The 26,443-nt window shown below is 44.3% G+C and overlaps 1 protein-coding gene and 1 long non-coding RNA gene across 2 annotated transcripts in view; one reads left to right on the top strand and one right to left on the bottom strand.

The window, feature by feature from the left end:
- Nucleotides 1-26,443, top strand: part of LOC143827258 (uncharacterized) — a 64,220-nt gene that overhangs the window by 14,524 nt on the left and 23,253 nt on the right. The window lies entirely within an intron of this gene.
- On the bottom strand, nt 10,858-20,812 carry LOC143827256 (parvalbumin beta-like). Its single transcript, XM_077316706.1, has 5 exons — nt 20,671-20,812; nt 20,054-20,121; nt 16,736-16,868; nt 13,162-13,271; nt 10,858-11,433 (listed from the first exon to the last, which is right to left on the bottom strand). Exons 1-5 carry the CDS (start codon nt 20,802-20,804, stop codon nt 11,408-11,410), a joined length of 471 nt encoding a protein of 156 aa, XP_077172821.1. The 5' UTR covers nt 20,805-20,812; the 3' UTR covers nt 10,858-11,407.

The raw sequence follows: 26,443 nt of genomic DNA, 5'->3' as shown, positions 1-26,443 counted from the left end.
ACAATTGTGGAATTACCAGTAATTTACCCCCCCCCGAGACCTGGGTCGAGTCTGCACGGGGCTTTTTATCCACTCCCAGCTCGAATTAATCCCTCCCGTCTGCACTGAATTCAATTTCCATTTTGATTTTGGCCGTTTTAATTTTACCTCTGCAACATGCATGATTGATCTGCAGTGTCCCTACCTTTCCCCTACAATATCCAGGAGTGGATATAAGCTGCGATATTTGAAAAAAACGCCGTCAGTATAAGTGTAGATTTCTGATTTTTGCGAATTAACTTCCTGCTCCAAAGCAGTCTTCCCTGATTGGCCAGTTCAAAGACTTCCTGGTTCCTGGGTGTCAGGCTTCCTTCCCCTGTTTTAAAGTTTTAAAGTGACTGTGCTCCAGAAGCCCACACTTCTCTCAGCAGAGATTTGCCTCATTCTCTGAGAGGCTGCTGCTGGCTCGGGGGTCAAAAGAGAAGAAATAAATCACTAATGCTGGCTGGACTTCACCACTCCCCCCTTTGCTAGTTCAGGAAAAGCAGTTCAACTTCATGACTACTGCGCCCCTCCCCAATCTGAGCTTCCCCAATGAAGTGCAGAAGTGGGGGGGAGACCCAGGTTCGAATCGATCTGAATTCGGCAGGATCAACAACGGAAAAAACAAGGTAAGTCCAGAATCAGCCCTGGTGTCAGATCTCCCATCATCTTGTCTGCTTTGGGTCCTAGAATGGCTTGCAACTTCAGAGCGGCACAAGGTAAGTCTGCTGCTACCATTTGATATACTCTATGATGATCATTAAACAGATTGTCGAGTGTCGCCAGTGACCCAGTAACACTATCTTGTGACCTGGATGCTGCAGGCAATTGTCTAAGATGTTTCTGGTGGCTGTCAGCAGCATAATCGGAGGGTGATCTTTTGGCCGCTGAATTATTCAGGTTTTCTCTGTTATTTTAACAATAACTCTGCCCAAAAGGTTAGAGGATGATTAAAGGTTTAGGGGGGTGGGGAGTCTCTTGAGTTCGCTAAAAGCGGCGGATAAAGAGAAAGGACTCAGGCTCTGTATATTGTTACTGGCTCATCTTCTTGAGTTCCAGTGCTCTTGGTCTTCATTTTAAAATAATTAACACGGCAAACGCAGGGCTTGTCTTTATTACACCATGCCCATAGCTCAGAGATAGGCGGTGTTGATTCACAGGGAGGAATTCTACTACCTTTTGTGTCTGACTGACTGTTTCTTTGTCTTAACTGTTCCGTGTTAGTGCACTCGTGGTTTATATACACAAGATCCCTGGTATTGCTTTATTATCCGTCTGGGAAGGACATCTTCCTTAGACCTTGGAGAACTCCTTCCACTCAGAACAGCCTTCTGTTGCCCTCAGTGGCCACCCCAGTGCTTTGTGGAAGTCTCCCAATGCCAGCTTGAAAAACTGCATTTTTCCATTGTAAAGCTTATCAGTGGGGATCCATTGTGAGGTGTGGGATATCATGTTCAGAAGTTGTACAGCTGCAAGGTACTATAAGGACAGACAAAAGTCAAAAGTCAGGGTCTGGCTGTCCACTGTTTTCTGATAATGAGCTTCCCAGTGGTATTTATCTCGTCACTGGAAGATTCAAGTTTTTTTTTACCTGGATTGGAGTTGGTTAATTGGTTCTTCTGTACGTGACCAAAATTACAGCAGTCAAGAAGGAACAAACAACATGCCCCTTGTTTTCATAAGAAAGCTGTGAACTGAAAAGCCTCATGAGGTTCCTCGGGCAGCATGGCCTTCCTTTATATCTGATCTCCGATAACGGTCCTGTCTTCCCATCAATTTTTTATCGTCCCTATTTAATCTAATTGAAAGTAGCCAAAGTAATTTAGATTAGTTTGCGCTAAAGTATATGAAACAATCTGCCCTGAGCCTCCGGGGAGGGCAGTATATAAATATAATAAATAAAATACATAAATATATAATAAATAAAGGAGAAATCAAGAAGAACTACGAGTTCTGTTAATAATTCTTGTGGGATTCTAACCTCTTTTTTGAATCTTAAAAAAAAAAAAAAGACCCACTTTCCTCACTGCTCCTTGGTGAAAGCTAAATCTGGGCATAGGACTAATTAGCAAGGCATTCCTAATTAACAAAACACAGAATTATTTAGACAATTGGCTGTTCAGATTTTGTCAAATATGGTAAACTATTACCCTATTTTTATATGTCTTATTCCTTTTTTTATGCCAATGAAAGGTGACTGACTGACTGACTGGTCAACTATTTTTAACAAAGCAATTAGAAAAACAAAAAAAAATTAAAATATATCAATAATTTGATACATTTATTCAACGGTTGTGAAGTAAATTGAAGTGTTAAAAACGAAATGAATGTACATGGTTGATCCCTGGCAATAGCCTTTGGCACTGTTGTTTCTGTTTCTGTAGTGACAAGTGGATGTATTGATCCCTCCCCCCCCCATAGATCCCTGCCCTCCCCATAGGTTAAAGAACAAGCAGGCCTTGTAAGAAGATCCCTGCTGGATCAGATTAATTCAGCCTCCTGTTTCACCCAACAGCCTACCATTTGGCTCGAATGCAACAAGACATCGAAGTTGAGGCCTTCTCCTGATGTTGCTTCCTGGCAATGAATAAGGAGATTTAGTCCTCAGGGCTATTTGCCACTAATGGACCTGTTCTCCTTGAATTTATCTAATCTCCTTTTAAAGCCCTCTGCTAGTGGCCATTGCTACCTGAACACATCTTCTATGATAGTTTCATCGTGGAACCTGATGAAGGGAACTTGGTCTCTTGCAACACGATACCCTGAAACTCTTGTTGATCTCTAGGGCAGGGGTAGTCAACCTGTGGTCCTCCAGATGTCCATGGACTACAATTCCCATGAGCAAAACAAACGCTGGCAGCGGCTCATGGGAATTGTAGCCCATGGACATCTGGAGGACCACAGGTTGACTACCCCTGCTCTAGGGTGTTACTGGACTCGAATAATGCTCTTCTACTTTTTCTATGATTAAAGGCTTGAGAATCTAGGCCTTTTCAGACTAGTATAAAAAGACAGATGGGAAGGCACAGGAGACGTTTACAAAACTTTGCACAGGATAGAGGAAGTGGACAGAGAACACTGACAAGGCCGTGGCCTCTGTGACTTGTTTGAGCATAAGAGGAGCCATGTTGGATAAGACCAATGGCCCACCTGGTCCAACAATGTGTCACACAGTGACCAGAACCCAAGTGATTTCAGGAAGTCCACTAGTGGAGCCAGAACTCCACAAACCTCTTCACTGTTGTCCACCAAGCACCAAGAATACAAGGCATTACTGCCCCCAGACAAAGGCCTTTTATGCACTGGTGTTTTCCTTTGCTTTTTCCGTGTATTCCCATTGGGTGCATTTTCCCCTTCACGTCACAGCTGCATTGGGCTTCCTTTTCCCTTCTGCATGGATTTTGCTCCATCCTCTACATGACAACCTTTTAAATACTTGAAGATGGTGATCAGATCCCCTCTCAGTCGTCTCCTCTCCAGGCTAGAAAGACCAAGCTCCCCCAACCTTTCTTCATACATCTTGGTCTCCAAACCCCTCACCATCTTTGTTGCCCTCCTCTGGACACGCTCCAGTTTGTCAACATCCCTCTTCAACTGGGTTGCCCAAAACTGAACACAGGACTCCAAGTGAGGCCGAACCAGAGCAGAGTAAAGCGGTACCATCACCTCCCGTGATCTGGACACGATACTCCGTTTATCCCATCTCCAACATATAAACTAAAGTTAATCCTATGTGTGTGTGTGTTATAGGGTGCTCGGGGAGATTTAGGATGCCAGGAGTAGGACGCTATGTGAGTTTCATGCTGATTCTAGCTGGCCCACCTTCCTCAGTGCACCCTTCCTATTCCTGCACCCTCCTTGCCTATTCCTGCACCCGCCTGGCAGTAGCCCGTGGAAGCCCATGGAAAAGGTCAATATAAAGCGACATTCTTGCTATCTTGGCGCGTCTAGCAACATTTGGCCTGTGTCAAAAGCCTAGTCAAATAATACTCTGTCTGACCATCAATCAACTGGTATAGCAGCTTCAGATGGAGTTCTTGTCATTCCTGGTACCTCCTGAGTTGAACAAATAAACTAAATCAGATCCTTGGTCCTACATGACCCTGGCAGTGATGCTCCAGGGGTCTCAGACAGAAGTTTTTGCCCATTGCTTCCTACTGGATCCTTTTAACGGGGGATGCCAGGGATTTGACCTTCTGCATGCCCAGCCGATTATCTGCCCCTTTGCTTCTGATTGTCTTTTGCGTGTCTAAACAGGGCCTCATCGGTTCTGAATCCACCCACGCAGCTGTAAAGCAGTGGGTGTTTTTTTCTTTGTTCCTTTTATTGTGCTTCGTTGACCCTTCATTTTGGTTTCAAAGGAGTAGTCGTGTTGGTCCGAAGTAGCACAATAAAATCAGAGTCCAGTGGCACCTTTAAGACCAACAAAGATTTATTCAGGCAGGGCGTGAGCTTTTGAGGGCAAGTACCCTTCATCAGACTTTGGTGCTTATCTCCCACCTTGCTGTTGTGTAACTGGCTGCTGTGTTGAGACACTCTTGCTGTGTACTGAGGCTGCTGTCACAGGGAGGTGGTTGGCATTGTTTTAACAGTGCTGGCGATTTTAATTTCTTTTTCCCCCCATATGCTTCTTGCTGTTTAGCCTGTTTTGCTTGGATGGTTTCCTCAGTTTGCCTGGCCCTAGAGAGAGCAGAGGAGGGCTCTGAGATGCAGCTGGGTAAAAAAATCCCGTTCGAAAAATTAAAAATTAATACATGTCATAATTCCATTCTGCCTGTTGGCAACACATGTATATATTATTAACTTGCGGGAGAGCATTGGAAAGATGGCAGCACAATCAGGTGGAGGTAGCCACCCTGAACCGAATTTTAGTCATAGAATCATAGAATCACAGAATCATAGAGTTGGAAGGGGCCACACAGGCCATCTAGTCCAACCCCCTGCTCAACGCAGGATCATAGAATCACAGAATCATAGAATCATAGAGTTGGAATGGGCCACACACGCCATCTAGTCCAACCCCCTGCTCAACGCAGGATCAGCCCTAAGCATCCTAAAGTCCGAAAGGCAGACTACATATAGTTATAAATTCTGGTCTTGATAGACAGCTTCTCTGTTCCTTCAGTGACCTGTTGGCTTTAAAGTGCCCCAGGGCTTTTGTTTTATCTTTCTAGCCCTCTATAGTCGGCTCTCAGGGCCTTTCATAATCAGTCATCCCAGGATAGAGAACCCGAGTGACCTTTTGGATTCTTGGCACAGGCATTTGGGGCCGTTCTCTGCAGAGTACCTAATAAAGGAAATAACGAGGAGGATGGTTTGGTTGTTATCGGGATGCTTTCATTTGTGGATAGTAGCCTAAGGTGACCAGATTTTAACATTGGTAAAGTGGGACACCATTGACCCGGGGGGGGGGGGGGTGTTCTTGATTCAAAATTTGGCCTATATAGAGCAACAAAAAGTTTCATAGAACGCAAAAACAGTATTGTAATATATATATTTTAATTTCAACATAAGTACAATTTGCCACGTGCCCCCAGATGTCCCTCCAAAAGTGGGACAATCTGGTCACCTTATAGTAGCATCTTTGCTGATGTATGAAGCAAGAGCGCCATCATGTGGTCGCGTGCTCCTCAGAGAAGCCTGCAAGCTTTTTCGGATGTGGTTTCATTTTGGTTAATTTGCTTGCTGAGACTAATTTGCTTTCACCGTGCATTCCCCTCAGGAAATTTCTTCCATTCTGCTTTTCACTCCACTATCGCTGTGCTTATATTGTGTTCTGCACTGATTTTCATAGAATCACAGAATCATAGAGTTGGAAGGGGCCACACAGGCCATCTAGTCCAACCCCCTGCTCAACGCAGGATTAGCCCAAAGCATCCTAAAGCATCCAAGAAAAGTGTGCATCCAACCTTTGCTTGAAGACTGCCAGTGAGGGGGAGCTCACCACCTCCTTAGGCAGCCTATTCCACTGCTGAACTACTCTGACTGTGAAAATCTTTTTCCTGATATCTAGCCTCTATCGTTGTACTTGTAGTTTAAACCCATTACTGCGTGTCCTCTCCTCTGCAGCCAACAGAAACAGCATCCTGCCCTCCTCCAAGTCACAACCTTTCAAATACTTTAAGTATTTGAGTGGATGGAGGTCATTTAGCTTCCTGGTACCTCCAGAGCTCACATCCAGAGCCCACTGACCTTTCCTTTTGCTTTTCTGTGGGTTTGCAAAGAGTGATTTTTTTCTGATCGCATTCCTTGCTTTACTCAGCAGGTGAAGGTAATTCAGAAGCATAATGATGTTCCCTCCACCTGCCGTTTTTGCCCCTTGGAAGTCACTCCTCACTTTTCTTATCGGTCAGTTTTACTCTGAGCGTGTTTTTTGAAACTGTTCTATGAGATTCTTCCTGCTGTATTTACTGTCCTGTAGCCATCTTAGGTTCTCTCCTCTTCACCACTGCTTATTTTTCCATTTTAATCAGTTTCATTACTTTCAAAGAAATAGAATAAGTCTCACGGTGCATCAGGATCCTACAAGACTCAGATCCCTAGTGAAAATATTGCCCTAGAACAGGGGTAGTCAAACTGCGGCCCTCCAGATGTCCATGGACTACAGTTCCCATGAGCCCCTGCCAGCATTTGCTGGCAGGGGGTCATGGGAATTGTAGTCTATGGACATCTGGTGGGCTACAGTTTGACTACCCCTGCTCTAGAAAGCCTTATATGTGTGTGTGTGCGTGCGCTGTTTGGTGTTTGGATCCTGGTAGAGGATTAAATCAAAGCCTTTGAGATATATATATATTTTTAATTATGATTTTTAGCCTTATTCCTCCAACCCACTATATTCCATGAAATGATGTTAAGTGCTGGGGATGGAAGAATATCTATCAGTCAGTCATCTGCTCCCTTACTAAGGTCCGTGTTGAGCTGCAAAATTGTGTTTCTGGATTGATTCAGAAACTAGAGTTAAACACACAAACACGTTTATCTAACTTTATCTGGAATTATAAGAAACCTCGGATAAATTTTCAGGAGGCCAAGGATAAGATCGTAAGAGGGGGCTTGAGATTTCCCAATATTGGCTAGAACAGGCTGAATATCTAAACGGATGAAAGAAGAGAAAGACACAACATGGATTCTAGTTGAGCAATCTTTTGTGTCAGTACCTTTGAGAGTCTGGATTTGGCTAAAACAAAGAAATAAAATTAATCCTTAAACTAAGGATAACGTTATCAGTGTCTTGGGTAAAGGTCAGATCAAAATTAGCCTCTGGAATATCACTGCTGGATTCTAAGATCTAAAGACTGTAGCTAAGCTGCAAAAGAAGGACATTAAAAAATTTGGGAAGATCTGAAGGTATTACAGATGCTTAAGCCCTTATGGGCAAATAGTTGTTACGTTTGCAGAAACATCGTCTTAAAGCAATGGACAAATCCTCTTTGTGTCAGTTTCTTCAGGTTAAAACTCTTCTACAAACATTACTATGTAAAGATGAAATAAGAACCCAATTGGCAGGTTTTTACACTATGCACAATGAAAGAAATATATTCTCAGATATATAATTTCCCATTTGATGCTGATAGTAAATGGCAGAAAACATTTGTAAAACTCTGGACAAAAGCTTTGAAAGCCCCTCTAAGCTCAGAGGTTGGACATCAGCATCAGGAATGTGTTTTAAACTTCTCAGTAAACCTTTCAGCCAAAGAACAATTAATAAATATGCTATATCAATGACACCTATCTCCCTATTAAGTTAGCAAAAGTATACCAAGAAGCTAACGGGGATTATTGGGAATTTGGGGTTCCCAATGCCAATTTTATACACATCTGGTGGGAGTGCAGGAGAACTGTTGAGTTCTGGAATATCAGCATCTCTAAAGATACAAGGAAAGAGCTACAATTATGTTTTGTTTGTTTGTTAAATCGTGTCGAATTCCCCTCTAAAGATGTTTGTGAATTTGCACTTAATGCAAGGCTAATTTTTGCTCAGAACTGGAAGAACATAATCCTGAAGAAAAAGGATTGGTTAGGGAAATTAGAAAAAAAATATCCTTTTGTTGTGTAAACTGATTTGTATACTATGTGGCCAAGTGTCTGATAAATTTGGAAAATGGAGTGCTTTTCTGTCTGGAACGAAAAATTAATTTCGAGCGGTGTAACCAATGTTTTATAATAGCTTTTCAGTTTGCATTTCAGAATTTTGTTTGCACTCGTTCTATTTCGGTATATTTCTTATTTTTAAAAAATCTGTCTGTAAAAAAAGGAAACGCAGCAGGAAGAATGTCATCATACAATTTTAAAAAGACACGTCCTATGGGAAGCTGACCAATAAGAAGACACCAACCATGCCAACCCCCCCAAAAAAAACCCCTCAGTGCTGCCAGACTATCTGCCTTTTCTCATTAGTATGCAGAACACACATTCTGCAAACCCAAAATTAAAGTCAGATTTTTTCAAAAGGTGCAGAGTGCCCGATCTGAATTAAAGGTACATTGTCTTGAATTCAGTGATAACTGACTCAGTAAACTGTGTGTGCAGAAAGGGCCAATGACTACAGAATGAGGTGATCCTGTCTTGATTCTTTGTCACTCTTGCATGAGTTGACAAAGTCTGTTTGCCCTGATGTTGACACTGACAGAAACTCAAACGCCATGTTACTGTTCTTTTTTGCTTTTAGGATGCTTAGGGCTGATCCTGCGTTGAGCAGGGGGGTTGGACTAGATGGCCTCTATGGCCCCTTCCAACTCTATGATTCTATGATTTTTTTATTTATCATCCGCTTCCCCTTGGAGAGAACATATCACCCTGTCAGTCATTTCTCGCTGAGGCCTCTGCCCGGTTTCAAAGCAAGCTGCTTGCCTGGACAACTTCCCTGCACGTAGTTCCCTTCGCAAACTGCTCAGGATAGAGGGAAAAGGGGAGACAGCCCCTGCACAGATGGGTCCTGGGGTCTCCCCCGTGGCTTCCATCCTCTCAAAAGCTCTGATTGTCATTTTATGTTGCTGAGTAAAACATGGTTGTGGAAGTCTAGAACCTAAAAGCCAGAATCTCAGGCGCTTTCTTCTGTCCTATAACATTGGCTCTCCTGACATCAGTAGGATACAAGTCCCGAAGCAAAACTAAGAAGGCACATCTGTTGAACCAGGGATGTGTGTCTCGTTCCCTGTTGTGCCTTCTCCCACCCTCCATTATGATCATGCTAGTCTGTTTATATTAGCACATTGTGGCGCAGAGTGGTAAGGCAGCAGACATGCAGTCTGAAAGCTCTGCCCACGAGGCTGGGAGTTCGATCCCAGCAGCCGGCTCAAGGTCGACTCAGCCTTCCCTCCTTCCGAGGTCGGTAAAATGAGTACCCAGCTTGCTGGGGGGTAAACGGTCATGACTGGGGAAGGCACTGGCAAACCACCCCGTATTGAGTCTGCCATGAAAACGCTGGAGGGCGTCACCCCAAGGGTCAGACATGACTCAGTGCTTGTACAGGGGATACCTTTACCTTTACCTTTTCAGCACATTGAATGCCCAGCACACAGAGTGGGAAGTCTCTTTAGCCCCGTTTCTTTTCAGGTTCTCCGTCGTTTTTGGTTTTGCTCTTTCTTTGTTTGGAACATCCAGAGTGTGGCGTTTTTGCCGGTCCTGGCTGGGAAATGTAAAAGTTCTTCCTTGAGATGTGGCAAACGACAAGAACCAGGAGAGAAAGGCAGGACTGTGGGAGGCAGGAGGAAACAGAGAGCAGAAGTGATTCATGCCTCTTGTTCTCCCCACCTTAGCTATTCCTGACTCTTTTCTTTTGCACCTGCATCCCAACGGTTTCTTCCCAGGCTCCGTTGCAAGGCTGCCGAGGCTGTTGCCAGACTCGGGTGCCCTGCTTTGATTCTGCATGATTTGAGAGTAATGCATCACTCTGGGACACTGCAAAAGAATTCGATGCATCTCATTGACTGCTTCAGGTCCGCGCCGACAAAAAAAATTACTCCCCAAATAAATGCTAAGGTCTTGCTTGTGCAACAAAGTTAGCCCTAAGAATAGACTTTAAGGAAATTCCGTCTCAACATCCGGAAGAAGTTCCTGACAGTCAGAGCGGTTCCTCAGTGGAACAGGCTTCCTCGGGAGGTGGTGTGTTCTCCATCTTTGGAGGTTTTTAAACAGAGGCTGGAGAGCCATCTGATGGAGAGGCTGATTCTGTGAAGGTTCAAGGGGGTGGCAGGTGGGTTGTGAGAGGGTTGTGAGTGTCCTGCATAGTGCAGGGGGTTGGACTAGATGACCCAGGAGGGCCCTTCTAACTATGAGTCTAAGCAAGAAGCAATTACCAGCCTACCTGCTTCCATACCTTTTTGGCCACACATCTCCAGCCACAGACTGCACATCTCCCACCTCTGGGAGAAAAATTGGCAATGTTTCCCCCATCCAATCCCCAAAACCTTTGCTCTCTCCCCATCTACCCCAGATAGGTAAAAACGTATGCATCAAAGGCATGACAGAGTTAGTGTCGTTAATTACTAACGTGGACAGTTTTATTTCTCCAATGATCTCAAAAGGACCGATTAGCTTTCTCAGCAAAGCATTATCATATGGCATCCTATGGCTTAATTTGGAGTTGCTAATTTGCCCCAATTTGCTTTGGCCTTATATCTCCACAGTTATGATGGTTGTCCATTTAGTCTGAGGAAGAGATGCAGGCGCTCGAAAGCTCATGCCTTGAATAAATCTTAAAGGTATTATTGGGACTACTATTTCTGTTAGTGTGGTTTGGTTATCAAGCATTCATTCATTCCTGTTAAAAGTTAAAAAAGAAAAATAAAGCAACAATATCAGTGGTATGAGTAAAGAATGACCCCAAAATTCATGAATGATGAAGTCGCTTTATATGTATGAATTAACAATTCCACCAGTGTTACAATAGCAAGGCATTTTATGAATCTGGTTATTTGAAGGCAAAGACCAGTTTAAACATTCCCATTAAACATTTTTGTTTAAACAATAAACAAAAATCAATGTGATTTTTCTTCTCCTTTGAAAGTTTCATACACCTTGATTGGAAAGGGTGATAGATGTCGGTTAACTCTTGAAGAGAAAGTATCCACAGATGTCTTTGGAAACCCCACATTTATTGATTATTCCTAATAGCGCCTAATGCAAATGAAACATAAAGTTCAGAGTTCTGCTCCTTAGATTCCAACTTTGTCTCTTTTTTGATGTGTAGCCCTTTTAATTACGACACCAGACAATAAAGATCAAACAGCGCATTGTGAGTTAACACATTTCTCTAACAATACGAAACAAGATACTGGCAACTGTCAATGCCATTTCACTGTATAAAATGTATAAATAAATAGTAGTCTTGCAAAAAGAAAGGGTGTTTTACAGTACAATTAGCTTGGTCTTCCTCTTGATCTCTTTAAGAATGAACCAGGGCCTGGAACTCTAGAAAAGAAAAAAAAAGCCCAAACCAGATTTGATTATTGCAGGGCTAGAAAGATCATTTAAAAAAAACAAAACAAAGCAGAATTAACATGGATTGCCTCTAGAGGTGGTGCTGAATTCTACCAGGGGTGGAATTCAGTGGCTCTGTGGTAAAGAAGAAATCTACTAGAATTTGCCACATTTCCATAATGATTTTTGCAGTCTCTACTATGCAATAGGTTTTCACCAAATGTGGTCACTAGATCCTAGGGGCAAAGCCCATTGCATTCAGGAATACAAGGGTCTCTCCCTCCACCCCCAGGACCTGGAAAGGCTGCAGGCAGCCATTAGGGCAGTGTGACTCCAGCCAAGGATGTGGCCTGGTGGCTCGGTCATCTACGGGTGAGGTGCGCTCCCAGGGAGCCCCAAAGCCCAGGATCTGGAGGTCCCCGGGCAGGGAACTCACCGGCAGGGGCAGCTCTCACGCAGCAGAGATCTGCAGCCTCCGAGCCTCAGAAGGAAGTGGAAGGAGGAGGGGGTGGTCAGGGGTGGGGGACAGAAGGCGATTGGCCGGCCGCTGGACAGACAGGCCAGCCGGTTGGAGGAGGAGGTGGCACTCAGGGCCTGTTTTATAAGATTCACTGCAAAGCGAAAATCTCTGGAACTCCAGAATCCACCAGATTTTGCCAACTGATAGTGGAATAGAGTTTCTAGAATCGGATAGACCCAGGAGACTGGGTTGGAGCGGGAGGGCGGCAGCGTGTCTTGTGGAACAAAGTCAACATTTTATAGACTTTGACCTTCCGCCTGCATGTTTATCCCACAAACCTGGGGGGTAAAGTGTTGGGAGATGCATGTAGGATGAAGGTCAGAGCCTGTGCTGAATGGAACTTGCTGTATTGTGCTTTCAACTGAGCAACTCTGAGTGACTGGAACAATTCCTTCTCTCTATGATGCACTCATGTAAACATATCAAGCTGCCTTCTACCGAACTGGTCCATCAAAGTTAGCATTATCAGACCAGCCGAAGCTCTCCAGGGTTTTGGGTCTGCCAGGAGCTTGTGCTGTATGATATCTCTCAGACAACTGTTTTATTAGGTTTTCCAGAGGAAACACCTGGAGATTTGGGTGGAGGTGGAGCTTCGGGGGCGGGTGAGATTTGGAGAAGGGGGGGGGGGGGGGAGGACCCAGCTGGGTATAATGCACAGTGTCTATTCTCCAATGCAGCAAATTTCCCTAAAGGATCTGATCTTGGTTATCTGGAGATTGTCGTAGTGGTGGGAGATTTCTAGGGTATAACCTGGAGGCAACCCTGATTATGCATTGTGAAATAACACAACAAAGTAACCAACATCATGCCATATAATAACATCACCCAGGGATGCTAATTTGAGGAGGAGGAGGAGTAATAATAATTATTTATTTTTAACCCGGCCCTACCGTATTGTGCAGTTATTTTTGGAAATAAAAAAGAAAAGTATTAAACAAAAATAAATTCCCTAGCCCTCTTAAGGCAGCATTCTGAAAATAAACGTGTCTGCTACAAAGGGTTTGTTTTTCTTTGTAACCCTCTTAGCGTTGCTCTGTTGCTTTGGGGTATAATTGCGGAATCCTTTCATTTTGTTTGGTGTCCGTATAAATCCTTGTAACAAAGCTCTACATTAAGGATCACCCCAGACGGAAATGCTTTGGCTATGTTTAAATGGTCCTCCAGGAGCCCCTGTGTGTGAATTGTGGCCAGATCCTTACCATCCACTCCAATTTTGCCATCTCCATCGGTGTCACCCGCTTTCAGGAATTCCTTGGTCTCCTTATCGGTCAAATCTCTGCTGCCTGACTTAAAATTCTGCAGGAATTTCCTGGGAAAGAAAGAAGAGACACATATTAGTGGTGATGGGGCAGCAGTAGAGCCTGACAATGCAATGCTATGCAGGTAACCCGGTTTAACCCCTTTGGCTGTATTAGAAGGAAGATATAGAAAGGAAAGGAAATGTACCTGTGGCTCTGGACATATAGAAACCATGGACCATAATCTCCTTCAATGTCTATGTTATAATGACATTCAGATTAGTCTAATTCTTCCACTGTTAGGCAGATTCCCAGGGCGTTCAGGAGAATTTTACATTTCTCTGGTGCTTACAGATATAGATAACGATACAACCTATAGTTCCATGCAGCAGTGATGAAAATTCGTAATAGAATGGTCTGTTTCAAATGAACTGGACAGCTGTGTTTATGTACCTTATTATGCATTATACTATGTTTTAAGACGTTTTAATTCCTAGTTTAAATGGAAGTTTTGCATCATCTTGTGCTGGTCTGTGTAATAAAACTAAACTAACCCCATTGAGTTAAATGGACTTAGAGTGGAGTAACTGCGTAAAACTACATTGTTAGTGAAGTCTTGTTACTACAAGATTGCAGTAGCCAGCTTTAGTGGAAATAGCCTTCACAGTTTTCCGAGTGTTGCCTTAAGATGGCTTGGAGTTTTTCCCCTGACATGCAGTCCGTTACTTTTTGCTTTGTTGGGGGAAAAACCCTTTCATTCGCTCAAGAAAAGATCACCTTATCCCGTTGTCCCAGGCTGGATACAAAGAAATGTCTCTATATCTAAAATAAAGGGCTGTTCCCTCAGCGTGGACAGCCACATTCACATCTGTGATGTAGGATTCTGCATAATTCAAGGAAAACCATGCTTTGCAGGGTGGGGGATAAATTTCTTTTTAAAAAATGACTCATTTTCAGATCAGATTCCTTCCCCATCTTTATCTGTCGCGTGTGGGGATTGAGTGTAATTTTGGGTCGTTGAGCCGCAGTGGTGTGAGATAGTGGAGAAGGCAGACAAATGGGAACCAGTAATGCGCATGTGGGAAAGGCCGTGAGGGTAAGAGAGGGACATGAGATTTCTTCTCCGTGAATATCCAGCCATAATCTATAAAATGAGCTCTATGCTCCCTTCATCTCTATGCGCCAACTCCAAAGAAACTGCAACTCAGTTTTTTTCAGGAGGTACTTTAAATGCTGTCTTTGTGAAATCAGTAATTTCTTTTTGAGTGGACAGAGTGTCTCTTGCACTTTTCCTAGGCCTAGTCCGCACACAATAGATAATGCACTTTCAATGCACTTTAGAAATAGATTTTCCTGTTCTGCACAGGAAAACCCAGCTGCCAAAGCACATTGAAAGTGCGTTATCTATTGTGTGCAGACTGGGCCCTAGTCTCATCATTTCAAGACAAAAATCCCTAAGTTGAAGCAGCCTTACAATAGGAATATTCTGGTTTCTTTTAGGGGGGGGAAGTATGAAATATTTTTTTTGGGGGGGGGGGAGAAACCAGATGCTTCTGTGTAGCCAAAGAGCTTCTTCCTTTTGTAAGAATAGATTCAAATGGGTAGCCGTGTTGGTCTGCAGTAGGACAATAAAATCAGAGTCCAGTGACACATTTAAGACCAACCAAGATTTGTTGTATATCTTTGCTGGTCTTAAAGTTGCTACTGGACTCTGATTTCCTTTTGTAAAGCATGCTGTGCAAAAGGGCAAAGTTTAGAAAGCAAGCACTAATTGGAAAGAAAGTGAAAGGTGGCCACATAATATACCAAGTTAAATAATCATGTCCTGTGTCTTTAGTCCGTTGAGGTTTGAGCATCACGGGAGAGGGCATTCTGTTGCGGGATTGTACCACTTCAGAATGCTTGGTGTGTGTGTGTGTGTGTGTGCATCTTGGAATGCCTACATTAAGAAGTATTTCTCCCTACACATATTGGACTAACATGTTACGGAGAAGGATGAACCAGAATGGTTTCTCTCCAGACGTAGTTGTGGTGTATATGCCTGACTTTCTTAGGTAAAGGTAAAGGTCAAGGTATCCCCTGTGCAAGCACTGAGTCATGTCTGACCCTTGGGGTGACGCCCTCCAGCGTTTTCATGGCAGACTCAATACGGGGTGGTTTGCCAGTGCCTTCCCCAGTCATTACTGTTTACCCCCCAGCAAGCAAGCTGGGGACTTATTTTACCGACCTCGGAAGGATGGAAGGCTGAGTCGACCTTGAGCCGGCTGCTGGGATCGAACTCCCAGCCTCATGGGCAGAGCTTTCAGACTGCATGTCTGCTGCCTTACCACTCTGCGCCACAAGAGGCTCTTTGACGTTCTGACTTTCTTACCTGTTGGCTAATTGAGCATGGCCTTTTTTTTGTACCGTAAACCTCTCAGTTCAGATCCTTTTCTGAAGCTCTGAAATCTTTGCGCCCACACACTATGGTGAGGTGGGCAGTGAGAGGAAATGGGGATTTTTAGTGATGAAGGCATGAAAGACCTTCAAAATGCCCTCATCCATGGTGTTCACCAATGCTTCTTGGTGCCAAAGCAAAACAGTTCTCTTTGCCCAGGCTTTCAATTAAGGGTTTTATTCTTAAAAAAAAAAATATGTTTTAGGGTCAGCTCTGAGCCTGTCATGGGTATAGTTTTAGCCTTCTGAATGTTTATTGTATACGCCGCCCCGGATTCCGTTAAAAAGGCTTGTCTGTAGCACTTTGATGGGGGGGGGGTATTTATTTTTGGTGCAATCTAAAGTAATTAACAATGCAGAGCGACTCGATTGAAATCAACAGGCAGACTGCGTAGGGTTTGAACTGCAAGGCTGCCAAGGCTGAATGCTTAGATACTTAAAAGTATCCTTGATCGGTTGAACAGCCGCCATTTATAATATGTATTCAGCTTTTCACACAAGTTCTTAATAAAATCAGAAGGCGTTGGCAGGTGGCATTAGAAGAGGCATTCTCTTGTGCATGGGAGAGAAAGGAGGGTGCATCTTCTCTGATGACCTCTACAGTCACATCTAACAGCAAAGGCTCCCTCCACCCCGAACTTTTATAAACAACTGTTCACAGATTGACAGGGCTGTCCTTAGCTGAATTTTGGGTTGCCAGCCTCTGGGGATAGGACCTGGAGATCTCCCAGTATTACAACTCATCTCCAGATGACAGAGATCAGATCCCCTGGAGAAAACAACTGCCTTGGGGGGGTCATTGTACCCTTCCGAGGTCTCTTTTCTCTCCAAGCTCCCTCAGGCACCACACCCAACATTTTGCAAGTATTTCCCATCCTGCAGATGGAGCCCCCAGCTGGGTTACACTCTTCTAAGCCACGGTTGGACTTAGAAGGGTGTAACTTGCATTTAAGGCTGCACTTTGGACTGGCCAGTAAAACCAGAAATCATCTGATTGCATTGACTACACTTCCTTCAACTGCGCGAGAGCCTTAAAAATAACGGTGCCTGTATTTTTATCCGGGAAGGGCCGTTCTCCTTTAAAAGCAATGCAACTCACTTCAGTTCATCTTCCTCAATGAATCCACTCTTGTCCTGGTCAAGAATTCCAAACACTTTTGCCAGCTGTTCCTTAGACTTGCCATTCAAACCCACTTTGGCAAAAAAGGTCTTGTGGTTGAAGGAATCAGCAGCTGGAATGAGAGCAGGAGGAGATCAGTGAAGTGTTGAGGAGAAAAGGAGTCAATCAAGAACATTTTTATGTAGACTGCCACGAGCCGGCCGGGCGGAGAGTCGCGGTCAGTAAATACAACAACAACAACAACAACAACAATAACAATAATCTTGCCGGTCTTTGTTTTCCTTCACTGACCAAAATGTCTAGAGCAGAGTTTAGAAGGACGTGACTCTACTTAGGATTGTGCTGTTAGGTATCTCTCCTGTTTAAGTCTTAGCTTTAAAAGAGGGTGAGGGATTTACCTCCTAGTGATCAAGCCCTCCTCCCAGAAGGCATGATCAATACGAACTGAGTTGGAAGCTGGGTATGCGCGTGAACAGTCACACAGGTCTTGCAACGCACAATCACTGAACGTGTATCAAGATGTTATCACTCTTAAGAGGCTGAGAATGCCTGTGCTGAAGCAGAGGTCAGGCTGAAACGCTTTAGAACTTTTCCTTGGGCCAGATGTTAAGTATAAAAAGCAAAGAAGGGATGCCGGAGAAGAAAAGAACAAGCTGTTTCACGGTATGGTGAAACAGCTCCAAAGGATGCGGATTGTAAGGGAACGTCTGCTCATCCTTTGAAAACTGAAAGTAAATGGGGCTGAGAGAGCTCTGACAGAACTGCTCTGTGAGAACAGCCCTAAGAGAACTGCGACTGGTGCAGTGTCACCCAGCTGGCTGCATGCGGAGTGGGGAAATCGAACCCGGCTGTCGAGATTAGAACCCGCTGCTCCGAACCATTACACCACGCTGGAGAAAGAAGGAAGTAGATGGACAGATACGGTGAAATTAATTAAAAACGGCGCCTGGGAGGAAGGTTGGAGTTATACAGGTGCCTCCATAGAAGTTGGGGTTTACGATTCCAAAGTGCTGTACTTGGAATGTTTAAGGCTGCAGAAATACCCTCCTGGGAAACTCAACCCCCTTGGCAGTTTTCCAGCATGGATTCACTGGCTGTATATCTAGCCAAAAACGCACACCGTTGCATTTAATGATACGCATACGCTTTCCTTCCTTTTCCCTGACCAGGTCCATTCCGCACACAAAAGATAATGCACTTTCAATGCACTTTAGAAGTAGATTTTCCTGTTCTGCACAGGAAAACCCAGCTGCCAAAGCTCATTGCAAGTGCATTATCTTTTGTGTGCGGAATGGACCCTGGATGGCCCCGGCAGCCTGATCTCATCCGAATCGCAGAAGCTAAGTGGGGTCAGCCCTTGGACAGGAGGACTGTCGAAGGAGCCCAGAATTGCCTTGCAGGGCGGGCAGTGGCGGATCCCTTCTGCTGTCTCCTGACTTAGAAACCCTGTTGGGGTCGCCATAAGTTCACTTTCGACCACCACCTTATAGGAGAACCATAGTCCGAAACGGCCTTAGGATCCGATTACCGTATTTGGATCCGGGGAAGAATTTATTCGCAGGTCAGATTTCTCTGGTCAACTAGGGTGGCGGGGAAGGGTGGGGGGTAGCCTTTTCTTACACTATTTTTTTTTCTAGTTAGTTGCAAGCGTGGTATATGGCCCAGGAGTCTGGATTTTTACTTAACTATAGCCCTATAGGCACTTTTCCCATAACATACCTTCCTCCTCTGTGCCTATGGCATACAACTATTTAAAAATCTTAAATTACCTGGCTACAGAAGAACACGATTCGAGCCCAGTAGCGTCTTCAAGACCAACAAGTGGTCCAGGGGATAACGTTGAGAGGCAAAGATTCCTGATCAATGGGAGCTTTTGACTCCGAAATCTCATCCCCTGGAAATCTTGATGGCCTTTGCATGCGGTTGGACTAAAATCTTACTCTTCTCCTGCAGCTCAACATGGACAGTCACCTGAAACTGGCTTCAGAAGATCTCTTCCGCTTGGACAAATATGGTTCAGCCCCTGGATTTTCTAGCTCAAGGTAGGGTGCTGGCATCAGGAACGATCTTTCTCTGCCTGGTAGCCCAGCTTACATTAGATCAAGCTATGGCAGGGGAAGGCCACTCATGGGCCACTATGAAGCATCTTCAGGTGCTCAGACCTAACCTTCACATATCAGTCAGCCGTCTGACAGTTCTGGGAAGGGTGCTTTCACGAACACGCGAGATGTTCAAAAACATTAAATTTCCCATTAAATCGAGGCCATTTAAGTTTACACATGCTTCTGTGTTCGTGGAATTAAGCCACAGTCCTGCATACCGGATTTTTTTTCCGTGGCAGCGTGGACAGAAAACAAGTCACCAAAAGGAGATCGGAAACCCAGATAACTGAGAAGTCCAGTTCTTTTTGCAGAACTCATTGATACCGTTCTGACTTTCCGCTAGCTGTTTTGCTAGGGATTGGTTTAATGACCGATTGCTCAAGTGCAAGACAATCCTCGCCCCGTAAAAAAGGTTGGGGGGGGGTGCCATGTGAAATTTTCATACAAGTTAAAGTTATCCCCAGCAATGGAAAACTGCACATGACAGTTCTTACATTTAGAGTCACGTCCCTCTCAAATAAATATAGTAGAAAACAATCTGATTTAGCTTGTGGGACTCTGAAGCGAACGGCTTTTCAAGCTTTGGTCTTGCATGATTGTTTTTCTGTGTTGGGTGCCATAAACACCCAAATTTTCTAAGAATTTGGGTGTTTATGGCACTGCTGCAGCAGAAGGTTTGTCCCATGATAAGTTGGAATAGCCCTTGGCTGTAGATTAAACCCACATTTTAGCACTTGGTCTGGATAGAAAATCCCATGCATCTTCCCCTCTTACATTTTTATGAGGTTTGATGATGCAGGTCCATTTTCACTGACACAGTGAAAACTTGTGCTCCAAGGAAACCTTATTAGGGGTCGCCAGAAGCTGGTGGCCAGAACTTGGTGACTTGAGAGCACTTCCTACCCTCACCTTTTAAAATGTTAGAAATTGCTGTTTATTTTTGAAGGAGCACGTTAACGGTGGGTCAGATTTGGAAAGCAATTTAAGTTCTTTCTTGCCCATGGGTTTTTCTGCTTATAATTTGGATACACCCATGGCTTGGTTGTGTTTTAAAGTTTGAGATCCTGATTCTTCTCCATCGCCAGAGCCTTAGGCTAACGCTATTAAGAAACGCAAAAGAGTGGCGTGCTGAGAAAGTTCACAGTCACATTATCTTGGGGGGGGGACGGGAGACTTTGGGAAGACAGTTAGTTACCTTTGCAGCTGTCCAGGCCAGCAGCTATCTCTGCATCGGTCAGGATCCCAGCGAAAGCCATTTCAAAGCTATGGGGGAGGAGGGAGAGAGAATTAGCTCGTTAAAAGAGACAAACAGGAAAATTAGGGAGCTAAAGAGGACAGGATGAACAATGCAGGTCTTGGGATAGGGGGCTGTAGCCACTAGAGCTCAAGTTGATCGTGGCCGTTCTGCAGCGATTTTTTCCCCCATCAGGCCTCAGGGAAGGCAGCAGCAGCAGGGAGAACAAAGACAGCAGTCCAAGGCAAGGCAGCTGTGGCTCAGAACCAGTAAGCATTGTCGCTTCTAAAAAAATATATCCTGTTTGTCCACCCAGATGACTTTTTTTTCTCTCTCTCCACCAGCATGGCCATGGAGTGGATTTTATTTGTTTGTTTGTTTGTTTATAAAAAAAATTTCGTTATATTTTATCCTGCTGTTCTCTCAAAGCCAGCTTCCCAGTTCTGTGCGGTGGAAAAAAAAGCCCTGAATTTCAGGGACAAAATTCGACCGGTTGACCAAGCTTGTTTGCCTCTTGATATTTCCAAGCAGTGGGCTAATAAGTGGTGGAAATGCGGAAAGGGCTTAGTTAGACTCACCTTGTTGGTTGCTTTCCAAAGCTGGGAGGAGAAGGGGGCAGAGAGAAAGAAAGATCTAAGGAGAGCTCTCCTCTTAGGCTAGTCGCACTGGGAAGAGGTCCTGTCTTATATAGGGTCGAGTTAAGACCCGTCATGCCTTTTACAGAAGTCCTGGGGCCACGTCATTGCTCAAATGCCCCAGGGGATAAGATACTGTAGCTGACAAGACCTGCTAGCTAATCAAATTGATATTTATATCCCAGAGGAATGTACATGAGGTCTTAGACAATATAACGAAGTACTAGGGCTACACAAAGTCTCCCCTCAATTGCTACCTCCTAAGGACACCCCAGTTTAAATAAATATATATATATTTTTAAAATTAAAAGATAACATTTTAAAGATCTTGACTTCGTCTGGTTTTCTGCTAACACCGTAAGAGTTCAAAATTAGATTCTGGAGGCTGCAGGGCTGGGGGGTGTTTTATTTTAACTCAGGAAACAAAGCTGTTTGGTTCAGTGAGGCTACTTGGGAGAGTAACAGTGCTTATCCCTAAGCAGAGTTAGACTCTTCTTTGAAGTTTGCGAGGTGCAAAGGGTGTAATTCTGTGTAGGACTGCATTGTACAATTTTGTTTAATGGATAGATCTGCAGGAGTGCATATTAGAATTGATGGCAATGAATTTTATCACCTAACCTCACTCCCAATTTTCATACATTCATAGAGTTGAAAGGTATCTCCTGGGTCATCTAGTCCAACCCCCTGCACAATGCAGGACACTCACGACCCTCTCGCTCATCCACTGTCACCTGCCACCCCCTTGAGCCTTCACAGAATCATCCTCTCCGTCAGATGTCTCTCCAGCCTCTGTTTAAAAATCTCCAAAGATGGAGAACCCACCACCTCTCAAGGAAATCTGTTCCACTGAGAAACCTCTCTGTCAGGAAATTCTTCCTGATGTTCAGATGCAATTTCTTTTGCATTAGTTTCATCCCATTGGTTCTGGTCCGTCCCTCCGGGGCAAGAGAGAACAACTCTGCTCCATCCTCTACATGGCAGCCTTTTAAATACTTGAAGATGGTTATCAGATCCCCTCTCAGTCCTCTCTAGGCTAAACAGATCAAGCTCCTGCAACCTTTCTTCATACGTCTTGGTCTCCAAACCCCTCACCATCTTTGTTGCCCTCCTCTGGACACGCTCCCGTTTGTCTACATTCCTCTTCAACTGGGGTGCCCAAAACTGAACACAGGACTCCAAGTGAGGCGGAACCAGAGCAGAATCACTTAGCAATCAGCTTGTCTAACCCAGGCTTTCTCAATCAGGGTTGATTTTTTGATGGCCCTTGGTTTCCTGAATGGGTGAGAGTTAATTAATTTTGTATATATTTTTTAAATCTGTTAAACATTTATTTAATTATTTATTTATTTATTTATTTATTTATTTATATTTATATACCGCCCTATATGCTCAAGGCGAGCCCCCTCCCAAATGTGGGCCGGGAGGGGATGGGGAAGGGTCCCAGATGGGTGTGTCCACAGCTATGCTTCTCAGATATATTCTGCATGGATCACACTACTTCTGGGGTTTTTCAAAGCATGACGAATGTTTCAGGGGTTTCTCAAGGGTAAAAAAAGGTTGTGAAAAGTTGTGAAAAAAAAGCTGTCAAAGAATCCAACAAGTCAGATCCTTTCAATCCAAGGCACCCCTATGCATGGGAATATGGATTCCATTCACCCACTTCTAAGCCTTAAAGATGCAACAACACATTTTAAAACTACATGCTAGCAGCCAGACCCCTCTGCACATTGACGGGTAGTTTATAGGCAGCATGCACAGAAACACCTTTCCCTGCATCGGATATTAATTTACAGCACACTGCCTGCCTGGAATGGACATTGGAAATAGATGACAGTTGCATCTCAAAGTGCCAAAACGCAATATCTACTCCCAAGCAGGAATAGAAAACATGGAAACTCGCCAGATGTCAAACTCCAGGATATGCCTGGGCATTGAGAATAGATTCTGCAAGATTGTAGGGGTTGACTCACTAATGGCTCTCTGTCTCCACCCAAAAGAGATGCATCTTTGGGACAACAGGCTGTCCAAGATTAGTAATTAATACCGTCAATTTCCTGTCATTTCGCATCCAAGGAGCCCAATTAATGATTCCTAACTCCTTGCCCCACCTAGACAGTTTCCTGCCCAGAAATCAAGGGGTCATCAAGAAGCATTGCTTGTTTATCACCTGGGGACCTGTTGTGGTCACTCCCAGAACCTGGTCCGCACCCAGGCAAACCCATTGCATGCCTCCTAGTTCTTTGTCAAGCACAGGCAATCTGAACAGGACATTGTTTTAGGGGCTACCACGTCAGCCATAGTGTGATGTTTCATTTCCCCCATAAAAATAGAGTGTGTTCTTGGATGTCTTGCATACACGGCCTCTTTGTATTTTGGCTCTCTTTTTCTTTTCCACAAAGCGTTGGTGGTTTTGATGGATCTACAAAGTTCCCTCTTCACGTTGGTGAATATTGCCTCCTGGCCCGAAAGCTATCCCCTTTCATCCGGCGTTTTCTTAGATAATTCCACATGTATGTTTCATGTGCTTTTGTGTGCTTGTACTCCTTCAAATCCACTTTAATATATCTTCTCCAGTTAGTATCAACTTTTAATGGTTCCAGAATCAGTTGCCTGGTGCTAGAAAGACCAATTGTCCATACCAAGAGTGGAGGAGACAAAGATTTGATTTTACAAGCGTTTCATTGGTTTCTCTTATCAGGCATCTTGTCCTCCTGGGCTGTTTCATTTCTACAGAAACAGGCTGTTTTTCCTGTCCTAATTTTCCCAATTCAACTCAGGAGTCCTCCAATTTGGGTAACAGATTCAGTTACCCAAATTGTTGATTCAGTTGCTTATTTTCTCCAGACTATTCCAGCATCTTCAACAGCAATTTGTTACTTTTTGTTGTCTTCCATATATCTTTCTTGACTCTTGTTGAGGCTACCAGAGTACATTGCCTTTGATTTTCCTCCTTGCAATTTTTTTTTAATATAGTCACTTCTGTCCCTGATTAGTTGATTCATTACATGGTCATGGTGCTTTGTTTCTACATGAATGCACGAGTGTATCCTTTTTTGCAAATCCAGTAGTTTCTCATTAATTTTTGGCATGGTTTACAATAAATTGCTTTACATTTCTTAGATTGTGATTGCAACATAAAGGAAAAGAAAGAAGAACAGCGGCAAATGCATTCTCATGCTAAAGGGCAGTGGCCTGGACATGAGCAAAACATGTTTTTAATTGTTTAATTAAAGCAATTGAGTGGACCGATACAAACCAGAGAGTTGTTTTGTTAAAAAGGAGCCAATCCTCAGTCCAACCAACCTATTGGGGTATGGTTCAATGTTACATTAAATGGCTACATAGCTGGTGGTTAAATGTTGAGTTTGTGTTGGGTTACATTAAATGTTGAGAGCCAGTTTGGCGTAGTGGTTAGGAGTGCAGACTTCTAATCTGGCATGCCGGGTTCGATTCTGCGCTCCCCCACATGCAACCAGGCGGGTGACCTTGGGCTCGCCACGGCACTGATAAAACTGTTCTGACCGAGCAGTGATATCAAGGCTCTCTTGATATCAGCCTCACCCACCCCACAGGGTATCTGTTGTGGGGAGAGGAATGGGAAGGCTATTGTAAGCTGCTTTGAGCCTCCTACAGTCCTAGAGACAACCCTCCCATCTTTTTGCTGACGGAGATATGAGAAGAAAGTCACCCAATTCCCTTTGTGGTGGAACTGCCCCAGTTCTTACACATTATGACGGTAAAGCAGCGTTTCTTGGGCTTCTCAAACTTGGCTCCCCCTTTTGAACTTCCCTCATCTTTTGGCTTCCTAAACCCAATGCCAATCACCTGGCCATCTCTGCACTGCTGTGGACTGGGGTGCTTAATGCAGGGCCAGCATATTAGAAGTGGAACAAGACATCTCAAACTGACCTACTTCCCCATAAAACGACACACAGGAAACAATTCTTAGAATACCACTGCAAGACGTCACAGGGAGGGGTAGTGTATAAATTGAATGAATGAGTGAGTGAATGAGTGAATGAATGAATAAAATAGGTTAGTTCTTATATGCCACTTTTCTCTACCCAAAGGAGTCTCAAAGCAATCTTACAGTCGCCTTCCCTTTCCTCTCCCCACAACAGACACCCTGTGAGGTGGGTGAGGCTCAAAGAGCGCTGAGATTACTGAAGAAGAAGAAGAAGAAGAGTTGGTTCTTATATGCCACTTTTCTCTACCAGAAGGAGGCTCAAAGCGGCTTATAATTGCCTTCCCTTTCCTCTCCACACAACAGATACCTTGTGGGGTAGGTGAGGCTGAGAGAGACCTGATGTTACTGAAGAAGAAGAGTTGGTTCTTATATGCCGCTTTTCTCTACCCGAAGGAGTCACACAGCGGCTTACATTCGCCTTCCCTTTCCTCTCCCCACAACAAACACCCTGTGAGGGAGGGGAGGTTGAGAGAGCCCCGATATCACTGAAGAAGAAGAAGAGTTGGTTCTTATATAATCAGAATGGGTTCCCGGGTTACTCAATCCCCTGTTTTCCCTGTCTTCTTCAGTGATTGTGAGACTCCCAATGTTCTCAAGTTGTTGTGTATCGGTTATCACTTTGGCTCTCAGCTCATCAAATTCTGGAGTCCTTATTACGACAAACCCCACAACAACATTGGAAGTCTCATGGAGGATTGAGTAACCCGGGAACCCGTTCTGATTGTGTTCAAATGAGAAAGAAGAAGAAATGAATATTCGATTTGATTTTTTATGCCTGTGGAATTCGTTTTAGCTGACCCTATGGATTATCTTATCTTGTTGTTGTTGTTAGGTGCGAAGTCGTGTCTGACCCATCGCGACCTCATGGACAATGATCCTCCAGGCCTTCCTGTCCTCTCCCATTCCCCGGAGTCCATTTAAGTTTGCACCGACTGCTTCAGTGACTCCATCCAGCCACCTCATTCTCTGTCGTCCCCTTCTTCTTTTGGGAATACCAACTAGACGCACTTTCATTGGCAGGGTGATGTCTCTGCTTTTTAGGATGCTGTCTAGATTTTCCATAGCTTTCCTCCCCAGGAGCAAGCGTCTTTTAATTTCTTTGCTGCAGTCCCCATCTGCAGGGATCTTGCCAAATAAAATCTCGGCCTTCCTTATGGTCCAACTTTCACAGCCATACATTGCAACTGGGAAGACCATAGCCTTGACTAGACGCACTTTTGTTGGCAGGGTGATGTCTCTGCTTTTTAGGATGCCGTCTAGATTTGCCATAGCTTTCCTCCCTTTAATTTCTTTGCTGCAGCCCCCATCTGCAGGGATCTTGGAGCCCAGGGAAATAAAATCTGTCACTACCTCCATTTCTTCCCCATCTATTTGCCAGGAATTGAGAGGGCCGGATGCCATGATCTTTGTTTTCTCGATGTTGAAAATACCGGTAAAACATTCCAAAACAATTACAATAACCATCTCGGCCTCCCTGCTTGCAGCTTTTCCTGGCAGTCGAGGGGTTTTTGCATGCATGTCAGGAGGAGTGCTGGGGGCCAGCCAGACGGATGTCAGCCTTTTGAGAAGGAACTCCCTGTACCTCTTCTGGCTGCAAGTCAGGCCATTCCAGAGCTTGGTCCTGAATATTCAGCTGCTTGAACATCGCTGCCGGCTTAGAGGTAGAAACATGGGGATCCCAAGTTTTGGCTCTGACAATTCGTGTGATTAGCGGCTAATTTGCCTTTGATAATTAACGTGATCCATGAA

The sequence above is a fragment of the Paroedura picta genome, chromosome 17 (assembly GCF_049243985.1).
Source record: "Paroedura picta isolate Pp20150507F chromosome 17, Ppicta_v3.0, whole genome shotgun sequence".
NCBI lineage: Eukaryota > Metazoa > Chordata > Lepidosauria > Squamata > Gekkonidae > Paroedura > Paroedura picta.
The sequence above is the reverse complement of the archived record's forward strand: the minus strand, read 5'-3'. Positions and strand labels throughout refer to the sequence as shown.

Coding starts and splice junctions, on each gene's coding strand:
- LOC143827256 (XM_077316706.1), bottom strand. CDS start 20,804: ATGACGGGTCTTAACTCGACCCTATATAAGACAGGACCTCTTCCCAGT. Junction 16,869..20,053: donor TGGCCTGGACAGCTGCAAAG/GTAACTAACTGT, acceptor CTCTCATTCCAG/CTGCTGATTCCTTCAACCAC. Junction 13,272..16,735: donor ATTGAGGAAGATGAACTGAA/GTGAGTTGCATT, acceptor TTTCTTTCCCAG/GAAATTCCTGCAGAATTTTA.